We start from the raw sequence: 12,383 nt of genomic DNA on the forward strand, positions 1-12,383 counted from the left end.
GCTTTTTAAAGTTTTGGTCTTGAGCTATGTCGGGAACTGTTAAAAGGAATTCATGCAGACATGCAAATTACATAATATACATATTTAGAAAGGAGGAAATACTGTTTACATGCTGGAAACAGACACATTTGGTACTATGACAAAGCCTTGGAGGATCACTTTAATAAGATATCTTTCATGTTCAATCATGCAGTTATTTAATCAGCCAGTCATATGGCAGCACCACAGTGAGAAAGAATTATGCCGATACAGGCTTTAATGTTTACATCACATTTCAGAATAGGGAAAAGTGCAATCTCTGACTTTGATCATAGCATAAAGGTTGGTACCAGATGGACTGGTTTCAGTATTTCAGAAATTGCTGAACTCCTGGGACTTAAACGCAGTCTCTAGAGTTAAAAAAAAATGCTTTATAACTGAAGTGAGCAGAATAACATTTCAGCATGTAAAAAAAAAAACAGCTTACGGTGGATAAGCTACAGCAGCAAGATACCACATTAGGTTCAATCAAGAACAGGAATCTGAGTCTATCGTGAACACAGACTCATTCAAAACAGACAGTTAAAGATTAGAGAAAGAAACCAGACGTTTCATCTGGGTCCAATGTAGGCTCATATTCTTGTTCTTGGCTGGATGTGTTGGGTGTTCTTTTCTGCTTAACATTAATATTTTATAAAGAATGTTTATTTATACATCCATACATATATTAAATTCAATTCAAATGTATTTCTATGGTGCTTTTAACAATGGGAAATGTCTCAAAGAAACATAAAAACAGGAAGTTTCTGAAATCTTTCGTGCCATTTCTTCAACTGTGATGTTTTGCTGTCAGCAAAGACAAAGAAATATGCCAAATAATATAATATTTAGCTTACTAAAATGGAAGGGACATGTCATAATAATAAAAAGTAATAATAATAATCTAGGATGTCCATATATACTGACAGACTATTACAACTCTGATTACAGCACCCTTTAACAAATAGAGATAATTTTAACACACATACAAGTGGGATGGGATGAGGGAAACTTTACATGCACATTTAGTAGGTTTGATGTGAAGTTGTTGATCTTGGAACAAACAGTGAGTGTGATTGGTGGTGTGGGATCCCGGACTGTAACCGACGCTGGGCTTCCCACCGGAAGTGTCCCCCCCTAAGGCGCTTCTCTCTGTGTCTAGCTATAGCTAGCGTAAGAGCTGCTACTACTAGCGTCGGTTTCTAGCTTTGCTCGATCCGCCATATTTTCCACTAGGAGACCCCGAGAGGTAACATAACACGTTTTTAACGTGCGTGAATTGCATCGTATTCCCATTTTAAAATATCCACAACCGTAACGTGTCGCGTTTTAATCCTAAGAGCTTAAAATGTTGCTAATGATCAGAGGCTAAATTATTTAGCCTAGCTTACTAGCTCACCTTTTTTTTTTTTTTTTTTACTAGCCTTAGTGTTTATCGCTGTTTTTCTAACGGGTTAGTTTGAGCGGTATTGTTTCTTCGTCCGTGTTTATCTAACTGCACTGATGATTAATTATACTTGGGTTTTTATTATATGAGTTTTATAAACCAAATGTGGTCTTTTGATGCGATATTTTGCCGCTTGCTTGCTAACTCTCCTCCATCACCCACCCGGCTTTGATGTGGCGTGCCTCGCTAGCTAGCGACAGATTAGCGACAGAACGAACCTAACGCTAGCTGTTTTATCGCTTAGCTACAGCTTTGATTGATAGCGCCTTATTTGAGACCTAATTAAAATGTGAAGGTATGTTTAGGGTAAACGTTTAAATAACCCATAGACTAAAAGCTAAAGCACTGGAATTAAACGGTAGCTACCAGGCTATATATATTTTAGGCGTGGCAAAGCATAGTGCTGTGTTAGCACGCTAGCTATAGACACCGTCCCCTGTCTATCTTTTGGACCATCAACTCTACACTATTTATGTGTTTAGACGACCGGCTATCGTCATGTAGGTCGTTAGGTTTATAAAGCAAACCTTATTTTGTTAAGTAGCAAGGTAATAATAATATTAAATACAATTCGACAGCAATATTTAGCTCTGCTAGCTTGTCTGGCTAGCAGATTTAAACAGCTAGGCCTGTGTGTGAGAAGGGAGACGTTCATCAGTTCGGGTTATTTCGTTTGTTTTAAGAACAAGACGAAATAATACTGAGATATGAATGAACTAGAAGCTCTAACTGTAAATTAAAGACCGTTTAAGTGACTGAAGTGTTAGTGAAAACTAACCAGGGCTAGTCGGATGTGTTCTGTCAGTCGTTACTAGTGAGTGAGACGCAGTGCGAAAGGATCCATTGAGTAAAATCTCTGCCTTGTTCATTAATATATCACTGCATTGCTTAATATGATTTGATTGTGTTGTACAGGTCATTTCAGTATTCAGAAAGCGTCGAGGAATGACATTTTGGAGTGCTGTGCCTCCTGAATAAAATGCTGGATGTCCTCTTATAGCAGTTCCAACCAGGTGAGTCAAAGCCACCTGTAATGAGCTTTTCATTCCACACCTGAATTATACCTCACTAGAAGTAGTAGAAATTTAGAGGGAAATTTAGAGCCTTAATAATTAATATAGCTATATGGAAATAGAGTTGGAAATGACTAAAATCTTGATAAAGTTCTGTTTAATGTATATTAAATGTAAAAATTTGTTGCTCTCATTGCATGCTTTTTCATAACGTTAAAGAAACAGCATGTCCGTTTTTTTTTTTTGGACATCATGGGATTTTTACACTAACACTTGAAATACAGTAATTTAGCTACATATTTATCAATGTCCGATAAATCCGGTTGTAGTATATTTAATCAGCCCAGGGTGTAGATTGTAGATTGTCTGATTTTGTCTTTTAAAATCTTTGTTTTAAAGGGAAAACCTTTTAAAATGATTTGTCACAGAACAACTGTTCATATATTAATATTATTGTTTGATTGTTTTTAATCATTGCTTGTTTTTATTTTTATTTATTTATTTCTTTTTTGCAGCTTATGCTCCTCCATAAAGCAACCACATCTGCTTTCATCAGCCCCACCTCTCATCTATTGCTTGGAGGAAACCTCCAAGGTAATATTTCAACAAAAATAAGTGTAGTGGAAGCTTTTGTGAAGTATGATTGTGCTTCCAGTAGTGTTTAGGAAGTTAATCTTCTGGAGGGACGAGCAAAATTCAAATAAGCAGTCTCGTATTGTGTTTCTCATAAAGCATACCCTAAGTCATTAGATTTTATTTATTTATTTTTTTTTGTAAAATTCACTATTTTAAAACTCATCTGGTTATTTTATGATTTTTTTTCTGATTGTTGTAGATTTGTCGTTGCCTTAATTAAATTTGATCCTCTAAAATTTCATATTGTCATGAATTTCTCTTTGCCAAGTCATTTAATTCAACCTCCAATGTTGTCGTTAGTGTTTTGGTTGAAATTGTACAGCAGTTGTCCTGTATCTGCGTCTTTTCCTGTTTCCCAGGTGGTTTTGGGAATATCCAGAGAAGAATATGTCTGGTCCTGTCTCAAGCCGCTCTCGAGTTTACCCTGATGTAAACACACAGAGACCCAGAGAGTACTGGGATTATGAGTCCCATGTGGTAGAGTGGGGGTGAGTACAAGTCTCCACAGAAGTAGTATTGAAATAAATATTTAATATTTAAATGTCTTTTGATATTGAGTTATTAAAATGTACCTTTGTACCTGTGGTGTTCTAAATATAATGAATTATACTTCACTCTGAAGTTATTTGTCAGTGCTAATAGATAACTTTTTTGTAGTGTTTTGTTAATCTAGCAAAAACACCAAGTATCAGGGATGCACATTTCAGACAAAATTACTATTTGAATTTATCAAGGTGCCTCTTTCTCCCCATCTTATGTGATTTTGTCTAAAACATTTTCTATTTACCTTGACAGAATGTGAGCTTACCCCATGAGTTAAGGTATTAATGTTAAATAACATCTTTCAGAATTTCTTCAGGCTACTCGTAGAAATGATGTTGCTAAAATCAGTTAAATCTGTTTTTAAAAATATTTAAAATCGCATGATCATTTTGAGCTAAAATATTAAACCGGCCTATAACAAAGTGAAGAGAAATCAATGTTGCCTATTTTACAACATTCCTGCAAGGTGATGAGTTAGATTCTGACATGTTTATCTAGCAAAATTAACCGACTTCTTAGGGTAGTGCCACACGGTTTGATGGCAGCACGCAGTTGCGTCCTCCTGGCTAAACCACTGTTTTCACATAGAGCGAGCGAGCGGTACTTCTTTGGACTTTTATGCTGTTCAGCTATAATTCAAATGAAATCAAACTCAGATGATTCACGTTTGCCTTTTTTTTTCTTTTTTTTTTTTTTTAAATAAATATCTTGTCCACAGACAACATAATATAAGATGGTGCAAGAAACATTGCTGTTTCAGCAGCACTAGTGGAAAAAAGTTCTTAAAATACCACATGACGTGTTTGAAGTGAGACAGAAAGGCCCTTAATGCTTGTGAGGGTGGTCTTGTGCCCTTTGTCTTAAATTGAGAAGAAAACTGCAAGCAAAAAAAAAAAAAACAAACAAAAATGTAGCTTGTCCCCTGTGAGCATGTAATGTTTAAAAATGTGCATAACATGTAGGTAACTACACATCTCCTTGCTGATGGCATGCTTTCTTGCTACTTTGTTTAGCATGCAACTCATTATTATTGTTCAGTGATATTCACACACCTATACCACACAATGTTCACATTGTTAAGACTTGAATAGACAGAGATTCACAAATCCTTGTATTCTGGTTGAATTGAAGTAATGGCAAATTGAATTTTGCGGGGTGTGTTTGTTCTTTAGAAATCAGGATGATTACCAGCTTGTGCGAAAGCTGGGTCGAGGAAAGTACAGTGAAGTATTTGAAGCCATAAACATCACAAACAATGAGAAAGTCGTGGTGAAAATACTGAAGGTACTTTACCTGTTTTTTGCATGCTGATTTTACTTTAGTATTTTCAACTGCAAACTGTGTTAAGTATTACCTGAAAGCAGCTTCTCACGTTGTAATTGTGTTGTCTTAAAACAGCCTGTGAAAAAGAAGAAAATCAAGCGAGAAATAAAAATCCTGGAGAACCTGAGAGGAGGCCCCAATATCATAAATCTTTTAGACATTGTCAAGGATCCCGTGGTAAGTGTTTCTGTGATGATTTATCATGTTTTGAAACTGCTGGTAGTTCCAAAATAACCAGTGTTTAATTTAATGAGTGTACATGATGGTTATGTATGTATTTACAGTCAGATTCATGCTGGTTAAATTCGGCTTGGCTCGAGCGAAGTCTGACACCTGAGTTTGAATAGTACAGCGTGTGCGTTTTGTGTGTGCGCACAGCAATAACATCTGTCCAATCCTGTTTCCCTACAGTCTCGGACACCAGCCCTGGTTTTTGAGCATGTAAACAACACAGATTTCAAGGTAAGATAATAGTAGCTGGAGGTAGAATAAGATGTGCGTTGGTGGAAGTATTTCATCAGGGTGTAGGTTGTAACAGTTACTCCTGAAGTGTTATGTTGTTTTTCTTACGTCCTAACATAAGAAATAGTCTGAATATAGTCCTGAATATCATTTGACATCTAAGTTAATTTCACAGCTCTCTTGGCTTTTGGTTGATTTTGTCTTTGGCAAAAAACTTTAAATGTACGTTCTTATATGAAGCAGTTAAACGTCACTCTATAATCAGTCCTTGACTAACGTGAAGCTTGTTTCTGTCTCATACAGCAATTGTATCAAACATTATCGGATTATGACATTCGCTTTTACATGTATGAAATTCTAAAGGTAAGATGTTTCTTTTCATTCATTCATTCATTCATTCATTCATCTTCTTAATAGCTAAATTTTTATTAAGTTTTCTGACTCCAAAGTGAAATTTTAAGAAAATGGACCTGCTTTAATGGCTGTCCTGTGTTTTAACTGAAGCCACCTGCTTTGTCTGGGTCTCTTTTATTTTTTGCTAGGCTCTAGACTACTGTCACAGCATGGGAATTATGCACAGGGATGTCAAACCACACAATGTCATGATTGACCACGAGCACAGAAAGGTAAGCCGATACCATTTTTCAGTTAGGCTCAAATATATTTACAATATTGTAAAATATCTAATAAATTCCTTCACATTTTTAATGAACAAGGGCCCTTAAGCAATGATTACTGAGTTGTAATAAGTACAATATTTAAACCGTCCTTAATACTATAATAATAAAAGCTGTTCTTTGCCTTATAAAGCTTCGTCTGATTGACTGGGGCTTGGCTGAATTTTACCATCCAAACCAGGAGTACAATGTGCGAGTTGCTTCCAGGTACTTCAAGGGTCCTGAGCTACTTGTTGACTATCAGGTAAAGACAGTTTTGTACCCATGTTAAATGTCATCATTTAAATGCCTCACACTACATGGTTTTATTCACTGACTATCATTAAGCTTATTAAGCAAATGGTGTGTGTATATATATTTGAAATCATTTTTAGATGTATGACTACAGTTTGGACATGTGGAGTTTGGGCTGCATGCTGGCCAGTATGATCTTCAGAAAAGAACCATTTTTCCATGGACATGACAACTATGACCAGGTAGTTCTTCTATTTTTAAACTGAAGTAAATAAATAAATAAAACATGGAAGAAAAATTGGGTTTATTGCAGTTTTCTTTTGTTTTTGTGGAAATATGTAAATATTCTTAGTTTAGTTGGCTGCTGGTAAGGCATTGCTTGGACAAAGAAGTTTGTTTAAACATTAAAATACAGGTGTGATGCTGTAACCAATGCTGCCAATGTCTGTGCCATACAGTCTGCCTCATGATGGACTCAATTTTATTAGTAGGATTCATTTCTGCATGTGTCGGATATAATCTTTTACATGTTTAGGATTGTAGTTAAAAATAAACACAGCTGCTAACTATCTATAATGCACAGAAAGGTGACCATATCAGTGGTCAGTGACTTTTTTTGGCAATAGTTTAAGTATGCTAATTAGCAAATAATTTTTTTTAAAGCTAGTTAGGTTTTAAAACTATTAGATCATTAAACTGAAGGCAGTGCCATTTGACTTTTGCTTATTTAAGACGTGGAATATCACGGGCAGTGAATGCTTCATTGTTTATGCACTACTAATGCAAAATTTTAATTCTTTTCTCTAAACAGCTTGTACGGATTGCAAAAGTCCTAGGCACAGAAGACCTGTATGATTACATCGACAAATACAACATTGAACTGGACCCACGCTTTAATGACATTTTGGGAAGGTAACTGTGAGCTCATATGTAAAAAAAAAAAAAATCATTTTTTTTCAAGACCCTAAAAATAAGTGTAATGGTTTTTTACTATTTGTGTAGTCTGTTAATGAGTGCTGTGTGTTTGAACAGGCATTCGCGTAAACGATGGGAGCGTTTTGTGCATAGTGAGAACCAGCACCTTGTGAGCACTGAGGCTCTGGACTTCCTGGACAAGCTGCTGCGTTATGACCACCAGGCTCGCCTGACTGCGCGTGAGGCCATGGATCACCCCTACTTCTGTAAGAATTATTTCAGACTTCTTCAAATTCATTGTATAAATACAGCTAGCTGGCATGCTTGTTTTGTTTTAGTGCTAGACTTATTCCAAATTATTCAACTAATGTGTGCTTTTAGTGACCCCTCTTTTGTTCTTTGAGTCTTATTTAAAAGCAAATTGTTCAGAACCATTGGTGTTTGAATGTTGTAGAATTACTGCAGTTCAGTCTGGGTTATCTTTTTACCAACACAAAATACTACTGCAAATTTTAGCAAGAAAATTGTGGAACAAAATTCAGTCATGTATCATTACTATCTGTTGGCTTGTTGTCAAGACAGGATCATAGGCTTCCTTCAGGTGAAGTTCGTTCATGTGTTCATTGCACATAGTGACGGTGCCAAGACTAGACTTGTATGCTTTTATTGTTGCACTGAACAGTTCTGGGTATGAGCTGCTTCTCCCACATCTTGCTCAAAATTGACATGCATGACTGAAGCCTACTGTTGCCTGATGCACAGTTATATAACGGTACACTTTGTCAAAAGTTCAACTTTTGAAATGGCTGATGGTGGGTGTGTAAGTTTCATGCATTTTGAAATAAATGATTGGGGGATGGGGGACATCTGACTTTTTTTACAGACTTTGTATTTCCAAAAACATAAGTGAACAAGGATGGAGTGGTTATTAATGATGAATGAGTCAGTCCCAGTATACACCAGGCGTTGTAAGGTTCTAACTCGCATGCGTTTTTTGCTGCTGGTCATTTAGCATTTAACTGTACTCATGAAAGCAATAAAATAATAGTAAAGGGATTTGAAACATTTCAAATTTTTGCCCTTACTGTGGCAAGCTTGCAGTTCAGCAAACATCTTTTGTAAAACTTAGACAGTAAGATTTTACTTAAATTGCATTATTTTGAGTAATTGGTCATTTGGGAATTTTAATCAGTTCATGCATGCTTGTGTTTTTTCAGACCCCATTGTGAAGGACCAGGGTAGAGGAGCTACGGCTACTGGAATGGCTGCTAGCTCCACTCCAGTCAGCTCCTCTAGCATGATGGCAGGTAAAATAATTAGCTTTCAAGGTTTCAGGAGGTGCTGATTAGAATGCTTTATTAGGAAAGAATCTTTATAGGATATTTCAAGATGTCCCGTATATCGTCGCTGTCGGGCGGAAATCTCATATCTCCAAAACCGTTATTTTTCAGGAAATGAAAAAAAACGCTGTACCTTATCTGCAGTGCACAGGGTTTAGTCCGCGTTGCAGTGGATTGTCTTGCGCTAAATTCCTGTCCTCAGACAAGCACCAGAACTAGCGGGGGTCAAGATTTTTTTTTCTTTGAGCCCAGTGTTTTGAAGACATTTACCTCAGAAGACGTGTTGATTCGTTGCGACTCTTATTAAGGAGAAATATGCCGCGAAGCTCTCCCGCAGAGTGAGGAAGAGGTGGACAGTTGAAGTGTCCATGAGATTTGCGCTCAAGCTATTTTCAAGACTTTAGTTTGGTTAATAACTTGTAAAAATAACAGACCCACGTGGGGACTGACCAATAGCATCGATATGTGAAAAAATATGAAATTGACCAAATTTGGACATACGAGGTTTCCGCCCGACAGCGACGATATGCTTTATACTTTTATAGCAACAAAATAAATTAAACATCAGCTTCAGTGCACTATAGAAATGCTTCAAGTCCAATGAGAGACGTTAGCATCAATGCATGTGACCGCTCTGTCATTTTATTGCAGGCATCACCTCAATGCCAGCCAGCACACAGCCCATAGGCAGCATTGCAGCTGGCTCTCCTGTCATCTCTGCTCCCAACACGCTGGCTACACAAGTACCTGCCGCCACGGGAGCCCAACCTTAAAGCTATATCTCTCTCTCTCTCTTTCTCTCTCTCTCTCTCTCTCTCTCTCTCTCCCTCCTTCTCCCTCCCTTCTATCCTCTATTTGTTCTATTGGCAGTGTGGACAGTGACAGCCATTGACTTTTTGTTGTTATTATGTTAAAAAGTAACAGAACTAATACAGTTACCCTTTTTCCTCTCCTCTTCAGTTCTGTTCTGTAGGGATATGGACTCACATTGTTTTAGCGCCTGCCAGTGAAAGCTAAGATAGGCATGCAGGTGCATTTTCTCTCTTCTCACCGTGGCTGTCTTGACAAATACATATGTAGAACTGAAGAAGGAAAATAAAATTTATTTTATATGTCCCTCAAGTATTCTTGTTTTTGAATACTAGTTCTTCTGACCATGTTCCCATTTGGTTTTGTGTTTGTGGGGTTTGGGACAACACAGCATTTTATTTTTTCACCTTTGGGTGTTACTACACTGTGAAACTTCATTACAAACTTGAGCGGAATGCAGACTTGTTTTCAGTGTTCGCTGGGTTCATGGTTGCACCCGTTCTGCTGTACCATGCTGGAGCTTCAGTTGTGCTGTTCATGTGGATTTTTACATTCTTTTACATTGTACATTCATGTGGACCGGGAGACAAATTCAATCAAAACTGCTAAAACAAACATGACTGGCGTTGCGTATTCAGTCAGTGTGTACAGATTTTACTGATCAGTATGTAGATGCTATTGTTACATGTTACGTTATTGATTATTTGGTAGCAGGTTGATTGGATTTGGCTGTGGACTTGATAGATACTTGGTAAAAAGTGGCCAATGCTGAGTACCACAGATTCACTAGTATGCCAATGTGTGTTACTCACAAAACTGAAGTTGTCTTTTTGTTTTTGTTTTTATTTTAAATGAAGCTTCTGACAAATTTGTTTAATACCAGGAAGAATTTTGTAAGTTTTTTTTTTTTTAATTTTTTTTATTTGCTCCTTCTTGATTGATTAACCAGTGAAATGTCTCAACTCCATGATTAAAACAATTAAAAGAGGCTAAAGATCTCTTTAGCAATGCATGTTGTTTTTACTTTAATATGGCTGACGGAAGAGTCTGAAAAGGACAAATCGTTATATTTCTCTTTTCCCCCAAATGTTTGCTTAGACAGACAGATCTTGTTTCTTAGTGAAGTGCTTGTTATGTTAAAGGTGTGAAGAGACTGAAAACATCCACTGTCTGTATTAAATGTGGATTGTTCAAATCTATTAAAATAGCATTGTGTATGGTAAATTAAATCCTCACATTTTGTGCTATTTTTAAGCTCATTTATCTTAAGATATATTGTTCAAAAAAGAAACTGGTGCAGATTGGGTAAAAGGGATTTTTACCAAGCCCTTATTATGATAAGCATGACTTTTATTATGATAAATATGAATTTTTTTAAATAAAAATTACAATGGCAAAGCACATGAATATGAAGTATAGGCTGTTGAAATTTTTAACTTGTTCATAATAGACTTCAGTGGTACCAGTTCTAAGGTTAACTATGCTGAAGCTACACTAGAGATGTGCACCCAGTTTTTCTGTGGTTTGTAGCTATTAATGTTACAAAATATAATAGATCTGATTTATTGTGCTGTGTATGCTTGTAATAAAAACAACAGTATAGCTGGCACACTGCCATAAAGCACAGAGGGGATTAACATTTGTGATTATGTTAGCAAGTACTCTGATAATACTCTGATTTGTAGTTGCATGCTAGAGTTTAAGTCTGTTTTACATTCATGGAAATATTCCTTAAAATGCATCAGGTGACAAACCCAGCCATTTTCACATTATGCTTGTGTACGTACATTAGATTTTTGGATAGTTTGGATGTACCAGCTGAGAATAAAGGCTTGTTTTCAGCTACATCCCATGACCGTGTGCTGCACATGCCCAGGCATGTCATGTCATGAGATGAGATAAATGAAAAGTGCAGGATAAACAGCGATTCATAAATGCCTTATTAAATCTGTTTAAAAAATGTGATTTGTTTTCCAAATTTGTGCCATTGAAACGTTTTGCCCTGTATGCTACCGATTATGAAGTTTGTTGATTTTTTTTTTTTTTTTTTTTGTGTAATGCAATAGGAATACATATGATGTACATTTCCTGAACTTACTTTGGGTTGTGCACCATTTTACATTAATGCACTAAGGCCACAGTAGCCCTATAATAAACGGTGCATAGCTACATTTAATTCTGTGAACCAAATAGGATGTGGGAGTCACCTACCTGGATACCTTCTTGCATAACAAGACCATTCAACAAAGTGACATACTTCACATCTTTTACAAATACTGCTGTCATATAACCAGATTTCCTTGGAACTTTTCTGTGTGTTAGGTCTGAGTGCAAGAGAGTTCCTTGTGTCTTTCCTCCACGACAAATAGTAGGTTCATGGCTCCGTAGTGGCTGACCTACTATTACCACAGGATACACACTGGCCAGTCTGCAGGTTCAGCTGCATGATCAATCTGATTAGTATCAAAAAGGCACGTTTTAAAAGCTATTTCTGTTCAGCATCTTGCATAAGCTTATAAGGAATGATCTTCAGGGACTTAACCCATTATAGGCTCTTGTGATATCCACTAGATACCCTGCCACTTTACAGAAAAGTAGTAACAAGTTTTTGACCACAGTGACATGCACTGATAGACTAAAAGATGCTTGAGGTTTGGGTATTATGGGCTTTTGTGTTCAGTCTTACCTGGACAGTAACGTCACAGGCCTCAGTCCGTGTTTCATCTTGAGGTGCCAGGAGCACTGGTATGGCTGAATTAGCTGTAGGTGCTAAATCTGGCTCTGCCCTTATGTGATAGCAGACTCACTTCGGGCATGAACCTGCCAAGGTCTTCTGCCCAGAAGTGAAAGAAGGCCTAGTAGCTGAATGTTGTGAGGGAAGAAATTTAGAACATGGTGGAGTCATTTGAAGGCCAATGCATCCAGGTCAAGTGGGCTGTCCTACTTCACTGTCCACAACCTGCAA

General features: G+C 36.9%; 1 protein-coding gene across 2 annotated transcripts; it reads left to right on the plus strand.

Annotated features, from left to right (window-relative positions):
* Positions 1-1,124: 1,124 nt before the first annotated feature.
* csnk2a1 (casein kinase 2, alpha 1 polypeptide) lies at positions 1,125-9,724 on the plus strand. 2 transcript variants are annotated; one of them, XM_060870318.1, is made up of 15 exons: positions 1,125-1,267; positions 2,381-2,478; positions 2,994-3,072; positions 3,474-3,602; positions 4,830-4,941; positions 5,056-5,157; positions 5,392-5,442; positions 5,746-5,805; positions 5,985-6,068; positions 6,253-6,363; positions 6,494-6,595; positions 7,165-7,265; positions 7,386-7,534; positions 8,486-8,575; positions 9,260-9,724. In XM_060870318.1, exons 4-15 carry the CDS (start codon positions 3,502-3,504, stop codon positions 9,379-9,381), a joined length of 1,185 nt encoding a protein of 394 aa, XP_060726301.1. In that variant the 5' UTR covers positions 1,125-1,267; positions 2,381-2,478; positions 2,994-3,072; positions 3,474-3,501; the 3' UTR covers positions 9,382-9,724. The 2 variants fall into 2 exon arrangements, with proteins under 2 accessions (XP_060726301.1, XP_060726302.1); XM_060870319.1 differs by having other exon boundaries at positions 1,151-1,288.
* The last annotated feature ends 2,659 nt before the right edge of the window (positions 9,725-12,383 follow it).

This window comes from Tachysurus vachellii, chromosome 5 (genome assembly GCF_030014155.1).
Source record: "Tachysurus vachellii isolate PV-2020 chromosome 5, HZAU_Pvac_v1, whole genome shotgun sequence".
Lineage (NCBI taxonomy): Eukaryota > Metazoa > Chordata > Actinopteri > Siluriformes > Bagridae > Tachysurus > Tachysurus vachellii.